Source organism: Rhamphochromis longiceps, linkage group LG23 (genome assembly GCF_057381845.1).
Source record: "Rhamphochromis longiceps isolate RC_006_pf linkage group LG23, R_longiceps_female_GT1.1, whole genome shotgun sequence".
NCBI classification, from domain to species: Eukaryota; Metazoa; Chordata; class Actinopteri; order Cichliformes; family Cichlidae; genus Rhamphochromis; species Rhamphochromis longiceps.
Genome location: NC_140578.1, coordinates 21,256,605 through 21,269,369, shown reverse-complemented (window position 1 = coordinate 21,269,369; position 12,765 = coordinate 21,256,605). Strand labels below are relative to the sequence as shown.

At 41.5% G+C, this 12,765-nt stretch overlaps 1 protein-coding gene and 1 non-coding gene across 14 annotated transcripts in view; one reads left to right on the top strand and one right to left on the bottom strand.

Annotated features, from left to right (window-relative positions):
- The window catches only part of LOC146641855 (CLIP-associating protein 1-A-like), a 55,565-nt gene extending 43,043 nt beyond the window's left edge, over positions 1-12,522 (bottom strand). For 6 of the 13 annotated variants that reach the window (XM_085399404.1, XM_085399406.1, XM_085399407.1 and 3 more), the window contains exons 1-8: positions 12,232-12,521; positions 11,396-11,827; positions 6,978-7,056; positions 5,427-5,530; positions 4,922-5,013; positions 4,412-4,487; positions 2,898-2,995; positions 1,905-1,975 (exon numbers count right to left, since the gene is read on the bottom strand). In XM_085399404.1, the coding sequence (XP_085255530.1) occupies positions 1,905-1,975; positions 2,898-2,995; positions 4,412-4,487; positions 4,922-5,013; positions 5,427-5,530; positions 6,978-7,056; positions 11,396-11,605 (730 nt within the window). In that variant the 5' untranslated portion in view covers positions 11,606-11,827; positions 12,232-12,521. Of the gene's footprint in view, positions 1-1,904; positions 1,976-2,897; positions 2,996-4,411; positions 4,488-4,921; positions 5,014-5,426; positions 5,531-6,977; positions 7,057-11,395; positions 11,828-12,231 lie in introns of all 13 variants that reach the window. The other 7 variants (XM_085399408.1, XM_085399409.1, XM_085399413.1 and 4 more) reach the window with 3 other exon arrangements.
- On the top strand, positions 7,371-7,499 carry LOC146641856 (U4atac minor spliceosomal RNA). The gene has a single exon (XR_014909836.1). It is a non-coding gene; the product is annotated as a U4atac minor spliceosomal RNA (small nuclear RNA).
- Positions 12,523-12,765: the final 243 nt, after the last annotated feature.

Sequence of the window (12,765 nt, the reverse complement as noted above, 5' to 3'; positions counted from 1 at the left end):
GAGAGGAATGAGAAGCACCAGCTGAGTATAGTGTGAGAGGACAAAGTGACAGCCCTGTTTGTAGTTTTCTCCCTGACTGATTGATTTTGTGCATAAACACAGATGAAACCACAACACAGAGATTATCTTTGACTTATAAAAATGAATTCCCCATCCCAGCAGCGCTGGAAAACACTGGAAATATTTCCTGCTACCCAAAAGCAGCATTCAGGACTTTCCATGGACACACTCAGTACATATAAACCATAAACTGGGTGCAAGTCAGCTGGTGATCAACAGGAGTAACTCGGATGCTTCTGGATTTATTTATGAGGCTATCATGGAGTTCAGTAAGTGTGCACATACAGGGCTCTAGAGTGCGACTTAATTTGATCACATATGCAACTTCATTTCGCAATGGTGCGACAAAAAAGAATCCTCTCCAAGTCTGAAAGTCTCTGCGTGGTCAACAACAGACACACATTATGCCCATATCGTCGTCTAAACCAATAAGAGATAGTCAGGGGCGGGACCTCTCTGATTGGCCTGATTGGTCCCACACACGTGTATGTTTGAAAGTGCAGGCAGATAGAGAGAGGTGAGTAGCTTTAATAAAGCGATATCGATTCATTAAATCCTGAATCTACTTTTAAATATAAACGTATTTTGCCAGAAACGCCAGAATCTTAAAATTCACAAAACTATTTGAAAAACAACCAAACAGCTAAAACAGCAAATGAGAGCAGAATCAGTGAGATGTCGGCTTTTTTTTTTTTTTTCAAAAAAAGACCTCTGACAAGAAAGTCTCATGTCTGCTGTTTAATAGCACAGAAACGTAAACTTTTTTAAATAAAGCCAAATTGCAAACCGCTTAGCTGTGTCTCTAATAGAACCTCTGTAACTTTGCTCTGCTTCACTTCAGCAGCATCTTTATATGTTCACTCATGGTTTTCTTCAGTTTTTGTTCTACTGCAGAATATTTTTAAGCTTATCTGCTATAAAAAGCCAGGCCAGGAAAATATTCTTCATGTTTTTCTGTGTTTTATCCTCAGTTACTTTGACACAAAGGCATGTGGTGTGATGCTTACACCTCTGATAAAGTCTCACAAGTGTCAGTACTGATAAATGATCAGAATTATAGTATTTCTGACTGTCTGAGTCAAAATTGAATGGAATTGAATCGGGACTTTATTAATCGGAATCGAATGGATTATAGTGAAACCAGTGATGATACCCAGCCCTAGTGAGAAGCCTAGGCCTGACATAAGTGGATGTAGCTGTGGGTAATGAGAAAAGATGAAAAGACCTATTGATAAATTTTTTGTTAAGTTAAGGCCTGACCCATCAACCTCTGAAGGCTGAAAAAGCACAGTGTATCCAGAAAACACATTATATGAAGCGATAAATGCACTGCCTATGTGTCCCCTCTCCCCACTGCCTTTCAGCAGCAGGCAGCAGCAAACAGGTCGTCAGAGGAGGCCGAGATGATGATTAAGTTTAACATTGTCTACAATATTGTACTTTAAGCACAAGCACTTTTTGAGTAACTTCTCTTTCTTGTAGAAATGTGCTCCAAATAAAGACAAGATCAATATTGTCTGTATGGACAGCAATTAAAAAAATAAAATAAAAAGTGAACATGTAAAGCAGTGGGGTTCAAATGCGGTTGAAAAATTTGGGTGCACCTAACTTTTGTGCTGGTGCTCCTAAAAAAAAAAAGTAAGTCCAGAGCCCTGACATGGACAGACAAATTTGGTGCAGTTTGGGAGGGTCACATGTCGCGTGTCTTGAGGCTGCTTTCAACAATCGACAATAGAAAATATTAAATAAACAAATTAACGCTGCCATGACAACAGAAGCATCATCATAAAACTGCCCCTGGCACCATAAACCAAACTGAGCTCATCAAACGCTGCAGGACTTACCCGACAAAGGTGACAGGACCATGTTCCCCGACCTCTGGACTTCATCGAACTTACTGAAGATGACGTTCAGCCTGCACACAGAGACGGAGCAGACAGTCAGAAGCAGCTGGTGTTATGATGTCAGGAAAGCACCAAGTTAAAAAAAAAAAAGAGGCCTTGCTGGCTTCAAGCGTGCAGAGTGTCCTCTGAAAAACAGAAAACTGGCTCATTTCAGGCTCCTGGGAGAGTGTTTAAATAGGCCAAAGTAACAGCACAGAGTCTACAGCCTCCAAAAATACACAGACGACGGCAGATATTATTAGAACAAACACCAAGAACCACAATGTCACTGTCACATCTGCTGACCTGATGGAGGAGGAAGCACCCATCACTCAAAGGACGAGCTTTATTGGTAACAGTCAGTTACTGTTTGTGTGATTAAAATGAAAACTATTTCCTGATTATTCAATTAATAACTTAATTATCTGCCATTTAATCAGACACTGATCATCAGATTAAAGCTGAAGTTAAAAGTCAGTTAATTAATAAGACCATCACTGCCAATCTAAGCAGTGAAAAACCCAAACATCTAACCACAGGAGCCTGAGATGAAGCATTCCCTCCTCTGAGTTTTCACTAATTCACTTTGCTTGTTGAGGTTTTTCATTAACAGCTGTAACTTCCAGCAGACAGCCACTCTTCCTCTATAGCTCTATCTCATTACTGACATAAAACACATGTAAGTGAAACTCTGGCGTAACAGGACACTCTGCTGATCAATGAGGCTTCATAGATTTTCTAATATTTTCTAGATTAAATAACCAATCAATCAATAAAAAACTAATCAGAAACAGTGTTTTTAAAGGGCTGTGAATGCCTTTCCTTCTAATGTGAAGAACAGTTATTCAAAAGGCTGTCACTTTTCTACATGTAACTGAGTAATGTGAGTGTGCACCACCAGCAGTACCACAGAGCCCTTCACATGATGAGATTTACAGGGAGCTTTGAACGCACCGTGACTGAGGCAGGCCCTTCTTTCCCAGGTCGATCCGCACTCGCTCTCCGACGTGCCGGTAGATCTCCACCAGGCAGTTCATGGCGCCATCACGCACCTGTGGGCCGACAGGTAAACACATTACTTGAACACAAAGAGATTGCTTGTTTTAAATCATCCTGAATATGTGGTCGACACTTTAAAAACAATTAAAATCATCTCCCATGATGCTCTTTGGCTGCTGTCACAGCAGAAAAACACATGACTGTGATGACATGTTTAACGCTCCAGGTGTCTTTCTTTCTTTACTTTGTGTCCTGGTGCAAATCCATCTGTGTGTGTATCAGCATTTACAGTGACGTGTCCACATTGATGTTCTCACTCTTATTTTGAAAGAAGCTCTACGTTACACCGGTTTAAATCGTTCTCTTTGTTTTCGTCTAGATGCAGATTAAAAGCAACAATAAATACACACCGACTTTAAACTAAACATCTGAACTGTGTTCAAAGCTGTGACTTTTTTCTCTCTGCAACTGATTAGTGATGAAATCAAACAAAGACTATAGACTTTAAAATCTGATAAGGGTAGCTGAAGGCCTCACTGAGCATGCGTGAGTGTGTTTGGCTTTGGAAAGGGAAGTTCATGGGCACGGCTTCCTGTCCTGAGGAGGAAGTGCGATTCCGGCGATGACGAACCAATCAGTAAACAGCAAACAGAGAGGGGAGCAGACAGATGATAGCTGAGGATCCTGATGCAGAGCTGGAGGATCACAGACTTCATCCCTGTACAGCGGTGTGGGACATCAGCTAAAGCAGGTCTGGTGTAGTGTAATGTTTGAACTCCACCAGCAGAGGGCAGTCAAACACCAAGATTACTGCAGATTAAAGAAACTGTTCTCCAGCTGGATGTGGAGGAAGTTGGCTGACCTGCACAGTACAGCTGTTTAAAGCCATCACACGACTGCCGCTCAGCTGCTGTCCTGAGTGTTAAGTCCTTTCACTTGTTTCTGAAGCACTCCAGTATGTAAGTCTCAGATACTGACTGCATATGAACCACTACAGCCCCTCAGGCCTGCTAATCTCTGCTAGATGAGCCAGAGTTTAGCAGTAAAATGATGACTGGTGAGGGGGTTTTAAGTTTTCACACAACGGCTGGAAGCAGCAGAAATCTTTCAACCTAAAACATCCTCAGCCTTACTTTATTAAGTAGCAGCTTGTCTTTTTAAGACAGCATTATTCTTTTCACTGATTCACTGCTGAATTATTGCACATTTTAATATATTTTCTGTCTTTTTAAAGTAATTCATCTAGCGTTACCTGGTTTGATGTGAGAACATGTCTGAAGCGGACATTTTCCAACTTCCTGTGGAAAACAATCCGACTCGATCCTCAAGAAGCTGCTCACAGTGCATGTGTGAAAGCGGCTCAAACCACAGTGTAACCTGGTGTGTGTGTGTGTGTGTGTGTGTGTGTGTGTGTGTGTGTGTGTGTGTGTGTGTGTGTGTGTGACCGTGTGAGTGAGCAGGCATTGTACCTGGCTGGTGGGGTCTCCGAGGAGGCTGCAGATGTGAGGAACGATTTTACTGAGCGTCAGACTCTGAGAGCCAAACCTGAAAGATCAAAACACAAAACTGACTAAAGTCAAGTAAAACTGGAGGTGAGCTCAAAGACACATGACATCATCAGTACGCTTCCTTTACTATGAATAAAACTTCCAGTTTGTGCTCTTTTATTTTGAAAATCACCCACACACTCATTTCTGCGTTTTTTAAAAGCAAAAACAACAAAAGCATCTCTAGCTTCTCGCACGTGAAGGTTTGCAGCTTTTCTTTTATCCCATGAACCAGTTTTAGGTTTGAACTTTTGAAATAAAAATCAGATGTGACAGTTTTATATCTGAAGCTGTGATAAACCTCTCTGAATATTTCCTGAAACTTTAGAGCTAAATAAACAAACAAAGAGTTAACAGAGTCCCAAATATAAGCGCCAAACCTGCTGTTACATTATAAATCAGTTACTGCTTTCAATAATATTAATAACTTACACGTTTAAAGTTGAGATGAGACACAGGCAGAGTCCCTCTCTGGTCCTGTTGTTCTTGTGCTTGAATCCTCCCATCATTCGCTCCCACACATACTGAACACAGGGAGAAGACAGAGAGACATTAACATGTCACCTGTAACGTTATGGTGACGCTCTGTTGGAGGACGACACAGTGGTGGATAAATCCAAACATGCAGGTGGAAATGTGAGTGTTAGACTAATTTACTTTTCTGTGAGTTTAAATTTGAATTTAAATGCCTGATGGCAAAATTTCTCCTGTGCCGTCTTTTTTCCCTGTAGTTTGCAGAGTTATGACACCAGATGTTATAGGTCAGCACCACCATGAGGTTATTATATCGTGCAAAACAGTTGTTTGAATGAAATATCAGCTCCCGAGATGCACTTAAATTCAACAAATGTTGATGGTAATTGAACATATTTCTGCTAAGGTGGATCTCCTGTGACCAAAGGTGTGAAAAAGGAGATAAGATGAAGAGTGAGTGTACCTGTGGGTTTGCAGCCTGGTCCATGATCTTCAGCAGAAGTGCCTGGTCCTGCTCTCGGACTTGATCCTTGGCGTCTCCCAGTCGATCGATAAGACTGGGCAGGACTGAAACAGGAAGCGAGAGTTGGTGTTTACAGCCTGCAGTGATATCACAAAGAAAGCAAAAACCTCCATGTTTGGATATTAACGCAGTGTTTCTCAAACTAGGAGAAATATAGAGAGAATCTAAGCTTTGGTCAGGAAAATAAAATCATCTGTTGAAGCTGAAACTGTGGGGTGTGAACTCTGAGAACTGAATCAATTTTCTTATTGCTGCACTCGTGTCATCTGATTATAGAGATGACTTCCATTACTTCCATACAAGCACAGACAGTAAGTTAAGTGAAAGACTGAAAATAATGGCTGTGATATAAACATTAAGTCTACGGAGGATTATTAAAGTTTAAATAAGAGGAGCACAGAGTAAAATGGGATTAAAATCTGTGAGCCACATGAATGAAATCCTTCCTGTATCGGTGGTTTTATCATAGTAACAGTGAGGAATGGGAGGAACTGTCTAATGCAGACAAATAAATACATTTGAAATCAAAAGTACTTCCTCACAACACTTCAAAAATAACATAAAACGCGTGTTTGGCCACACAGTATCACAGAGTTTGGCTTAAAGTTTCAAATAATTTTTGTAGAGGTGAGCACGATGTGTGAGAAAACTAGTTAAAAACTAATTCTGCTGAACTCAAAGCCTTTAAAAAATAGTCTGTATTCAGAAAGACACAATTAGACAAACATGACACGTGTTCATGATGCTCAGCCTTTAAATACTAAAACTACAAAAGAACCAGTTAAACACAGGAGAAGACATGATGATGGACACAAACCCCTCTACTAGAAATAAGGTCACACATTTGGCTCTAACAGTCAGTCTGAGAAGCTGGTTCCTGTAAACTGTTTTTAACTGTTTGCAGTGTTTTCTCTTTTACTGATTCAAACTGTTGTGTGTTTAATGTGAGTAGCAGGCTCTTTTCTCTCTAACAGGTCTCACTATCACTTTATAAACCCTCTTGCTGGTGTCCTTCTATCACACACCATCGTGTAAATGTAAGAAAACACAGTTCTTTCATTTTTAAGTGTGTTTTTTATAATTGCAGTGTTTGATATTTTAGTATATGTAACTATCATTCCAGCCATTTCCTCCTATGAAAAACAATAAAGTAACATTAACCTTAAATAATAATATAAATTACATTTAATACGCACATGTAGAGATTTGCAATGAAAACATAAAATAAAAGACACTCAAGGTGCATCAAAATGTAAATTAAATATTTTTAATTTGGGAAAAATGTAAAAAATACATATTTATATACATTTTGTAACATTTCTAAATATTTAAGAAAATAACAGATTTTTTTAATGCACAAAGTCTTATTTTAGTATAAATACATCTATCTAAAACTAACAAAAACAGGTTAAAGTCATTTTTAAAAGTAAGCTGAAGCTCATGTTGTTGTACTGTTATTATGTGTGCAGTAAATAACGAGGAGAGGCTCACCAGTTCCAACCTGTGTCCTGAATCTCTCCTGCAGCCGGCTCACCAGAGCCGACAGGATATCCATCCCCAGTAAAACCACCTGAAACACACACACCATCACACGGGCGGTTAAACTGATCCACAGTGACTCCTCCTTCAGCGCCGGCAGCTCCACAGCGCCGCAGCAGCACAGTATTTGAATATGAGCCGCAAAGGCTTATGGGTAACACAGAAAGCAGCGGTTTCAGCTCTAAAAAGGTAGAAAAAGGCCGAATAAAGGCTGCTGGTGTATCTGTGATGTGAGCTAACAGTGTGAACTGCGGTCCTGTGCGCTGAAGCGTTGACCTGATTGTGAACCGTGAGTGTAGCCACTGTGTAGATCTTACTATCAGCGCTTCCGGGGAAGAGAACATGACTTTCCTTGTCATGGGGTGGTTTGGGAAACTCAATGAACGCGTAGTGAGAGCTTCCCTGCTGACACCATATCAACACATACGCACCACCTGAACCGCGAGTTCAGACCACGGTGCAATTTTTGGAAACTCTCAACAACAGAGAGCGATTGAGCGTGACTAATATAAGGGTGACTGAAATAAAACGACCGCCTCCGCTATGGTGCCATCTGCTGGACGGAGAGCGGAACGACACTGACGTAGATATTTGAACGAGTTAATTACAATCTATTTTCATTGTATAACAACGCCATTCTTCTTCCAAGGACTTTATTTAAATTTATGAAGATACTTCGTTTTTATATATTCATACTCAAATGTGTTACATATTTACCTGTAAGCTCTTATATACTTGGAGTGATATTCACTGAGCGTCTTTTAAATTTTATATAATTTAAAACAAACAAACAAAATTATATATTTATATATAAAAAATTTATATAAAATTATTAAACCAATTATTGTCTCAAAATTTCATGTTACTGACTCAAACTTTGGAGAAAATAACTTGAAATTTTGCATTATTAAGTCACACTTTTTAGATAATAACCCAAATTTTCATATTAGCTGTGGTTTGGTTTTGTTATTTCAACTAATGATTGTTTGCTTACTAATAAATCGACTGTGTATCTATAAAAGAGTAAAAGATGGGTATTTTCACTGATTCTGACAAAAAATATTAAATACATCATGATGTTAGAAGTGACTCAAATGATTAACTGATAACAGTTTTTTTTCCTGCATATGAAATCTGTTGGTGTCCACTAAAGGAAAGCCACTGAGGTCACTTATTTTGGGGTAGGTCTCACTTACATAAAATACACCTTTGTTTATTAATTGTGCAATGAATTAATTGTGAAATATGAGGAAAATGCTTTGACATCTTATAACTAAGGTATTATAGACTCACTTTTATAACCGTATGCAGACTGATGGAGATTTGTGGTTCATTCTGAGTGGGAATAATCTGGATTAAGAAAAACACTTTCAGGTTTACAGGGATCTGTTTAAATTTTTCTTACTTACTGTCACATGTCTCCCGAATAAGAAGTGGGGATTCATATTAAACATTGCCAACACTTCAAATATGTAAACGCAATCCCAGAGAAACTAAAGCTCAGGTTTCAGACTGCTCTGAACACTCAGTTTATCACAGTGTTTTCTACTCTCAGCTCCATATCATATCACAAAGAGCAGATATGTAGTCCAAAATATGACCTTTAACCTTTAGATCACCCAAAAACATCTGGACATGAGTATGTGAAGAAGGAGAATTGCTGCTTTTCGACATGATGATAAAGTGAATATCTTTGGATTTTGTGGTGACATTTGAATAATTCGACTACTACAAATAAAATGAGTGTTTCTGACATTTGATCCACTAAAGAGAGGAAGAAATCAATGTGGAGATGAATCTAAACATGTGTCCATTATTCATATCATCTTAAATCCCTCCCTCATGTTTAAGCACTTCACTTTTGCCATAAGAGGCTGCCCATAAGCAGCCTGTATTTACAGCTGGCTGGACAGCCTTTTAATTTACATCAGAGGCCTGTGATCGATTAACACGAGCCATTATCCTAACAGCTTGTGAAAGAGCCCTCCTCCATCCTTCACACTCAGCGCTGGAAGGTTTTAGTGCCCTGTTAACAGCAGCGACTGGCTGGAAGCTGAGTCTCTGTCAGACCTGCTGGCTCGCTCACACAGAGCAGGAAACTGGGCTAATGGGTGCTGGTAAATTAAGCTTGCCTCTGCCGTGCTCGCCTGGGAGCCTCGCCGTCCTCGTTACGGCCCCACAGACATCACCAGGACGGACAGAAGGCTGTGTTTCCAGGGCAGCGCGGGATGCAGCGATACGATTGGTCCGTATGTGTCTGCTGCTCTTACTACTGAGTGAAATGATGCCACACCAGACTCCAGTGAAAAATCCGGCATTTTAGTTAATAAGACTAAAAGTTCAGCAGCCGTTCAGGAGCTGTGATTCACATCAGAGGGTTTCCTTTGGTAGACAATGGTGCAAACATCTATTTTGTAAAACAGATGTTTATAAAAAAAACAAACCATCTGGTCTTCCACCAAAGCATTTTTACCATTGGGGGTTTCATTCACTGAATATTAACACCGTTTGTTTTGTTTTTTTTGTCTATCAGACAGGAAAAAACCTTCTATTAAATCAGGTAACACAGACTCTACCTATATCAGAAACAAATCCATAAATTTGTCCTGACTTCCTCCCCTCAACTCCAACTAGTCGTACTGTTAAAAGAGAGTTTTTCCTTCCCACTGTCGCCAAATGTTTGTTCATAGGGGGGCCGTTTGATTATTGGGGTTTTCGTTGTGTTAGTATACGGTCTTTAACTGAATGTTGCTGTGAATTGCTGCTATATAAATAAAAGTGAACTTAACTGAACCCAACAAAAATACGACCATGAGAAGAACATATGTGAAGGAAACCTGAGAGACATTACAGAAGCCTCAGATATGTTGGACGGTTTGTTCCCACAGTCTGGCTTTGAGTTTTAAGGCATTTTTAATAAGTAATATTAGAAAAGAACTGGGTAGCTACATGTAGTTTGTATAAGAAGCAGAGCTGGTGAAAAATGGCAACAGTTGAGTAAATCCATCATCAGGGTCAGGAGCTCTGTAACTGTCCTTAGATGCTCTATGATTAATCAATTATGTGCTTTTATTCAGCATCTGTTTGGCTAAGTCTGGCACATTTACCTTTCTATCTGACCGGCGTGAAACACGAGGGTTCATTGACAGTTTCGTTTGTTTAAACTACACAAACTTAAACAGCAGATGGTTGTTTTTGTTTTATTTTGCATATTTGTGGAGTCAGCACGACTCTGATTTGTCCTCTCTGGCACCGTTGCATTAAAAAGTGACATCATCAGCCTAAAGCAGCTCTACATTACTGTGCACTACTCCCATCTCTATTGATTAACCAGCACCAGCGGCGGCGGCAGCAAACGTCCATGTACAGCATGCTAATCGAGCAGCACGGGGAACCGGGCTGACTGCAGCTGAAGGTAAACAGGCTGGTGGGTTATTCATCAGCTCTCAGACAGAGCAGCGCTCCACGAGGAGCTGCGGTAATTAGCATCGAGCGGTTTCAGGCTCAAACACACAAACGAGGTGGGAAATAAGAGGCAGGAAGACTTAAAGTACCACCTTAAAAAACGACAATAAAAGAAATCAGAATTCTGGACTCTATTTTCTTCTATTTAACAGAAAGGATGGTTAGATCTCCTTCAAATGGCACCGTACACTAACACAATCTGAAACCAAGAAGCACTGAAAACTGCTCAGCAGGCTTTCACCATCATTTTCAAAGCTTACCCCAAGAAGACTTTTGCATATCACTAAGTTGTTAATAACTTATCCTGGTCCTAAAATAACCAGAAATTCAACTCTTAACTTCAGTCATTTCTCAGGACATCAGCTGACATTACAAAGATGTGTCATTTGTCAACAGGAAGCCAAACATTACAACACATCTGGAGGGTAAAGATAACACAATAAACACCACACTTGTATTTAGTGGGGCTTTGTTTGGCCAATTCTCTATTTTATCGAGCTGTTTAAAGCCATGTTATTACAGGTCGGTTTTAATATTTTTGGTTTCCACAGCTCAGGAATTCCCCACCTTCTCAGAAGGAATACAGTGGCTCTCATCGTGACTTAAACTGAGTGTTTCCTTCCCAAAACGACCAGCCATTCAGCTCTTCTTTTATTAAAGACACTCAGTGAGGGATGAGAAACCTAATGAAATGGTGTGTTACAGTTAACACACCCAGCCAACACTCTAAATTAAGGGCACTTCTCCAGCCGAGTTTCACAACTAAATAAAAGCACCACTCCCTCTGTACTGCAACAGCTGAGGCTGAAGTGCTGTATTCACAAGCACGCTGACAGATGTGAGGACTGGGATCTTTTTTTTCTTTTTACCCCATCTCACCCTCCAGCTGCTGCTGCTCTGCTCACCTTGAAGTTGCTGGAATTGACCCAGGAGCTGGCCACGCAGTCCACCATCCTGTCCAGCATGCTCTGGTCCTGCTCCAGCTCCGGGGACCTCTCCTCATCCAGGATCAGCTCCATGACCTCCTGGCCCACCTGGAGCCTCTTCCCCAGGTCCTTCTGCGTCACCTGCTCCAGCAGGTACTCCATGCTCACCGCCTCCACCTCCTCCTCCATGGCTGCAGGAAGCAGACTCCCCCAGGTGGTCTTGTTTTCCCTCCTCGCTCCTCCTCACCTGTGGTCCAGCAGAGGTGTTACAGTTGGCAGGACCTGCAGCAGGATTCGTACACGGCGCTTGTGCTTAGGAGGCAGCTAATGTGGAAGAAGGAGAGAGCTCCAGGCTGTCCTGCTGCGGAGGGCTGTGCCCGGCATTGGGCTTCATTCTCCTGCACAGCTTTGCTGTGATTTAATGAGGGGGAGAACAAAAAAGGCGAGAATTAGAGCCAAGTTTCCACAACTATCACCTCCAGATTAAAAGACTCCAGCCTGCTGACCTCCAGATCCTAGCGTGGTCTTAGCAGTGCCTCTGTGCTTTCAGCTAACGGGCCGTTAAGGGGCGCTAACACAGGTGACCATTAAGTTAGGTGTCAGGACAGTTTAACTGAGCTGTTAGCTTCAGCTGCTAGCTCGCTGATAGCCTGCTTTCTATCCAAAAATACAGCCGAGCTGGTGCTAGCTATGCGGGGAAATTCAACCCTGTTCTCCCCGCAGGAGAGCCGTGAACGCCTCTAACCTGTCTCTCGGACTCCTGGCGGCTTAATTAACTAGTTATTAATTCAGCGACCGGCTGTAAATCCACTCACCGGATGGACTGACTCGTTCCCAGGGAAAAAAGTCAGAAGTGGCGATGCTGCCTCCGGCCACAAACTACCGTTACTTTCCTCCGTGGGGCTCGGCGATCACTTCCTCGCTGGTGAAATCTTAATCTTCTGGCAGCTCACGCCATCTCTGCGCTTCTAACCTCTCACCTCTCTAACTGACGAGCTGCCCGCTGCTAATGAAAAAGGGGAAGATTATTATTTGCCGTAGTAAATCAAATCATGACCCCTGCCAGACGCCGTAGAGTCCTGCAGCGAGTCGAGTGAAGCCGCATAGTCGCGACACCTCCCGGCAGAAGCGCGCAACTACAGCCGGAGGAGGGCGTACATGGTTGGGAGGGCTCTCCCGTCAGCCTCAGGTGACCCCTTTTAAAAATTCAAGGTGTGCCTGTCAGAGTCAAGAGGTGTCATCCGGGCCCAACTTGGCTCCGAGATGACAACAAAAATTATTTATTTATTTTTATGGTGAATGAGAAGTTAGAGAGAACTGAGTTTGGAGACCACTGCTTGTTGCAGATC